The sequence below is a fragment of the Panulirus ornatus genome, chromosome 2, assembly GCF_036320965.1.
Source record: "Panulirus ornatus isolate Po-2019 chromosome 2, ASM3632096v1, whole genome shotgun sequence".
NCBI lineage: Eukaryota > Metazoa > Arthropoda > Malacostraca > Decapoda > Palinuridae > Panulirus > Panulirus ornatus.
In genome coordinates, this window is record NC_092225.1 from 22,793,864 (window position 1) to 22,799,863 (window position 6,000).

At 40.4% G+C, this 6,000-nt stretch overlaps 1 protein-coding gene across 2 annotated transcripts in view; it reads left to right on the plus strand.

The window, feature by feature from the left end:
* Positions 1-684, plus strand: part of LOC139754177 (ubiquitin carboxyl-terminal hydrolase MINDY-3 homolog) — a 38,870-nt gene extending 38,186 nt beyond the window's left edge. For both annotated transcript variants that reach the window (XM_071671369.1, XM_071671379.1), the window contains one exon: positions 324-684. In XM_071671369.1, the coding sequence (XP_071527470.1) occupies positions 324-467 (144 nt within the window). In that variant the 3' untranslated portion in view covers positions 468-684. The remainder of the gene's footprint in view (positions 1-323) is intronic.
* The last annotated feature ends 5,316 nt before the right edge of the window (positions 685-6,000 follow it).

The following is a 6,000-nucleotide window of genomic DNA, read 5'->3' on the forward strand; positions in this document are numbered from 1 at the left end:
TGAGAGAAGTGCAAGCTACAACATTGTCAAGTGAATTGTTGACAGTGAAAGGAATGCTGGGGTACAATGGACTGCTGGTTGAAATAAGCAGGGAAGTAAGGTAGTAAGGTGAAAGAAATGCCCAAGAGAGTACATGTGTGGATGGATTGTGTTGCTTGAAGAACTGATGATATGCTTATTTTGCATTGATAAAGTTTTGTTTGAGCAACCCTGTAGGCTATCAAGACAAAGTCAGTAGCAGATAATTAGATTAACATTTTGAAAATGAAGTGCAAGAAGGATTTCATGAAGAGTGTGCCCTTGTAATCTTCCTTGTATTTCAGATTCAATATGCAGAAGGCTGCGTAACGCTACAAGAGAGTCACGTTGGCTTTTCAGCAAGCAATTCAGAGTTCCTAACCTGCCTTGCTACAAAATGGCCAAACCTTGATGTGCAGTGGTCCAACTTCACTCCTTCACTCAACTAGTAGCACATAGATGAGATTTTCAGTATTCTTCTGCCATGTATCGAATCACAAATTCATAATGAATCCTAATGATAGTAAAAAAAAAGTCTGAGTAAACATCCTTAACTTTGCTGCTATATGAGAATGCATGGGGGTAGTTTGGGTCATCCATGATGTAAATTTGTAACAAATTATTCAGTTGTATATTTTTATTTATTTAAAAGACTTTACACATTAATTTGAGTCCTTCATTAACATTTAGGATAAGAAAAGTTTGAATATTATTTTGAGACGTCCTTGATTTTGTTTGTATACTACATGTTTTCTTTCTTTTGTGATTATGGAATGACCAAGATGGGACTCCCTTCTGGTGAGTGATATTGAATATATAGTAAAGAAGACTTTGTGGGAACTTGTATGTAATCATGCCAGGTAGATAATAAAAAACTTTAATTCATTAGAAGATTCAGACTCATCATCTTGAATTTGTGTAACTAGATTGAATTGCTCATAAATGGTTTAATTATTGTTATGTATTTAAATATATATATATATATATATATATATATATATATATATATATATATATATATATATATATATTATTTATTTTTACTTAATTGCCGTCTCCCGCGTTAGCAAGGTAGCACAAGGAAACATGAAAGAATGGCCCAACCCACCCACATACTCATGTACATACATAAACGCCCACACACACACACATATACAAACCTCTATATTTCAACATATACATACATATACATACACAGGCATATACATATATACATATGTACATATTCATACTTGCTGCCTTCATCCATTCCTGTTGCCACACTCAATCTCTAGCTGTCATTCGCAATACATAATCGCCATTTCCCGTGTTAGCAAGGTAGCGTCAAAAACAGAAAATCTGCACTTGGCCCCTTTCCCTGTTTCTTCTTTTGGAAAAGTAAAAACTGGAGGGGAGGATTTCCAGCCCCCACTCCCACCCCATTTAGTCTCCTTCTACAACATGCAGAGAATATTTGGGAAGTATTCTTTTTCCCCTAGCCCCAGGGTGGTAAATGCAAGGGTTTTAAAGAGAGGGGCGAGTAATGCAGAAGTGAGTCATTTGTTGTTCACCGATTATATAGCACTGGTGGCTGATTCGAGTGAGAAACTGGAGAAGTTGGTGACTAAGTTTGGAAAAGTGTGTGAAAGGAGAAAGTTGAGGGTAAATGTGAATAAGAGCAAGGTTATTAGGTTCAGTAGGGTTGAGGGACAAGTTAATTGGGATGTAAGTTTGAATGAAGAAAAACTGGAGGAAGTGAAGTGTTTTAGATATTTGGGAGTGGATTTGGCAGCTGATGGAACCATGGAAGCGGAAGCGAGTCACAGGGTGGAGGAAGGGGTGAAGGTTCTGGGAGCGTTGAAGAATGTATGGAAGGCGAGAACGTTATCTCGGAAAATAAAAATGGGTATGTTTGAAGGAATAGTGGTTCCCACAATGTTATATGGTTGCAAGGCTTGGGCTATAGATAGGGTTGTGCGGAGGAGGGTGGATGTGTTGGAAATGAGATGATTGAGGACAATATGTGGTGTGAGGTGGTTTGATCAAGTAAGTAATGAAAAGGTAAGAGAGATGTGTGGTAATAAAAAGAGTGTGGTTGAGAGAGCAGAAGAGGGTGTATTGAAATGGTTTGGTCATGTGGAGAGAATGAGTGAGGAAAGATTGACAAAGAGGATATATGTGTCAGAGGTGTAGTGAACGAGAAGAAGTGGGAGACCAAATTGGAGGTGGAAGGATGGAGTTAAAAAGATTTTGAACTATCAGGGCCTGAACATGCTGGAGGGTGAAAGGCATGCAAGGAATAGAGTGAATTGGAACAATGTGGTATACCTGGATTGACGTGCTGTCTTTGGATTGAACCAGGGCATGTAAAGCATCTAGGGTAAACCATGGAAAATTTTGTGGGGCCTAGATGTTGAAAGGGAGCTGTGGTTTTGGTGTATTAAGAGTTTGAGTGTGGGTAAATGTGGCCTTTGTTGTCCTTTCCTAGCACTACCTCGTGTGCATACGGGGAGAGGGGGTGTCATTTCATGTGTGGCGGGGTGGCAGTGGGAATGGACGAAGGCAGCATGTATGAATATGTGTATGTGTATATGTCTGTGTATGTATATGTATATATATGTTGAAATGTATTGGTATGTATATGTGTGTGTGTGTGTGAGTGTTTATGTATATACATGTGTATGTGGGTAGGTTGGGCCATTCTTTCATCTGTTTCCTTGCGCTACCTCGATAACGCGGGAGACAGCGACAAAGTATTATAAATATATAATTAATATATATATATATATATATATATATATATATATTGGAGTTAGAAAGATAGAGTGAAAAAATTTTGAGCAATTGGGGCCTGAACATGCAGGAGGGTGAAAGACATGCACGGAATACAGTGAATTGAAACAACATGGTATACTGGGTATACTGGAGTTGACATGCCATCAGTGGACTGAAGCAGGGCATGTGAGACATCTGGGGTAAGCCTTGGAAATGTCTGTGGGGCCAGGATGTGGATGGGGAGCTGTGATTTTGTGCATTACACATGATAGCAAGAAAACAAATGTGAGCAAATGTGGCCTTTCTTCATACGTTTTCTGGCACTCTCACTGACATGGGGTTGCAATGCTGTTTCCTGTGGGGCAAGGTGGTGCCAGGAATGGATGAAGGTGAGCAAGTATGAATATGTACATTTGTATATATGAATGTGTGTATGCATCTTTGTATATATGTGTGTATATGAGTGGATGGGTCTTTCTTCGTCTGTTTCCTGGCATTACCTCGCTAATGTGGGAAACGATGATCAAGTATAATGAATAGATAAAGAATATCATTCAGATGTTAGCAGGCTTCCTGCAAGTAGTAACACTACGAATGAGAAGTCAACACTGATTAGACTGTATCGTTGTATCAGTGTTATTGGACAGAAAGAGTTCATTATCGATGGCCTTCTTGCCCCAAAGCTCTCTCCTCCTATTTTCCCCTACAACTGTAGACTTTTTTCCCCTTTCCCACCTGCACCACTACATATCCCTTCTTTTCCTCACACTTCCACGGTTCCCTTCCTCTACCAAACTCCCTCCCTCACCCATTCATACCACCACCACCCTCTCTCTCGCCAACACCGCCAACACTTTGTCCCCATCCACACATCCACATCTCCCTTTCCTTCCCGCCCAGACCACCACAGCTCCCTCTTATCCCCATCCTCACCACCACTACTCCTTTCCTCCCCCACCCACATCACTATAGCTCTTTCCCCCCACACACACCACTACTGTTCTTTATCCTATCCACACTGCCACTGTTTCTCTTTTTTTGTACCTCCAACACTGCCTCTACTCCCTCTTTGCCCCATCCATACTGCCACTGCACTCTCCCCCACCCACATTATCACCACTCTCACCATCCCCCACCCACACCATCACTATTGATCCCTTCCTCATCCACACCACCAAACCCTCCTTTTATTCCCTACCCACATGACCACAACTACACTCTACCCTTACCCACCACCACTGCTTCCTTCCTCACCCACACTGCCACAGCTGCCTTCCAACCCCCAACCAGACTACCGCTGATCCCTCCTTCACCCACACTGCCACAGTTTCCTTCTGCTCCCACCCATACCTACACTGCTGTCTCCTTCACCCGCAGTGCTATGGCTCCCTTCTGCCCCAGCCACACCTACACTGCTTTCTCCCTTGCATACACCACCGCAGCTCCCTTCCAACCTCACCTGTACCATTGCTGGTCTCCTTCACCCCCACTGCACCACCTATGCCCTTTCCTCTCCCACCCATAGCACCACCATTTCTAGACTTAAATATTAAGAAAGATTAGATCCAAAACTAGCCTTGACAATGTCTCTCAGAATATCGAAAGATGTAAGCCAGTAAATAGTATTTCCAGTCACCAGAATAGTGAACAAATCACTGCAAGAAGGGAAAATATCAGAATACTGGAGGATTGCAAATGTTATACCATTTTTCAGAAAAGGAGATTGAAAATGCACTTCAAACTTCCATACCATCAACCTTACTTTGGTCCTTGGAAGATTATTAGAATCATTAATTAGAGACTGAATCATTGCATTCTTAATTAATTGATAAGTGACTATCACTATGGGTTTCAAAATGAAAGATCATTCCTAAACTTTAAACAGCAGGCTAGTATCTGTTTATGACTCATGACTTGGAAAAAAGTAGGTTCTCAGATCTTGTATTTTCCATCAAAAATTGGAAGAAATACACATAAAATTGAAGTATACGTACAAAAAAGTGAGCTAACATAACTTTTACAACCATGGTATGATCCTAAAGTTAATGGATAGGGGTGCTGGCAAACTTTAGCAGACAGAGGGAGAAGGAAAGTGTCAAGTAGAGCAGTGGGGAATGTGATCAACACATCCACTAATGTCTCCTTTCACTGTTTATGAAAGAAATACGTGTAGAAATAATGGATGTGTAGATACAAGTGAAATGATATAACTTACATGGCTGTGAGATAGCCCTGAAGATAATGCATAATTCTCTTATGGGAGGCAGTAGTTGGAAGGGGTTGGGGGCGGTACAGCAGGGAATTACCTCATGACACTTTCTCAAAATGACACATCACTATTAATGGTTACTAGCTACACATAATTACATATATATTTACACATTTGCACATATTTTAATTTAGTTATATGTTTACACTTGAGAATCACTTATAGAGAGTGGTAGTCTCTAAAATAAGCACTAATAGAAGCCAGGAGATACTTAATAGCCATACAAATGTCACAATAGTGGTATGTTGCTCAAAATAAGCTCACAAAAGTGCTCCTGTGATGATTCTCACCACCTGCTATGCAAGTCATTGTGTGATGACTCCCACCATTTAAGGGTTAATGAATTCTTTTGTCTTTCCCACACCTTGAAGCTATAGAGCTCTCTACCCTCTTATATCTTCCCAATAACTATGATCTGGCACATTTTAAAAGACAGGTTTCTCACTTCCTCCAAAATTTGTAAATACTTTCCCTTGTCATTAGCCTCTCTAAATCTCAGTTAAAGCCTGGCATTGATGTGGACCTATGTCCATGACCGGAACCTCCAACATAAAAAAGAATATGTTTAATAACTGGGACTTCAAAATACCTTGTAATGTATATAGTTAGACTTTAGAAAAGCTTTTGATGAAGTACCTCAAAGATTGCTAGGTGAAGAAAAGCTCATGATATAGTAAACCAAATCTGTGTATGGATAGTGGACTGGATACAGAGAGGAAACAATGAGTAGTATTGAATGGGGAAGCAACTGACTGGCTGCACTTGAGACAAATGGGGCACCACAAGGCCGAGTCCTATAACTAAAGGCTTGCCTTGGTCATTTCAGTGTACGGGAGGCTGAACTTACCATTAGAATTTCAATTTACTAATGAAATGAATTTATGAGAACAGCCAAGTCAATTGAGGATTGCCTAAAAATTCAAAGTGACTTAGACAAAGTGATAGAATGTTGGACTTCT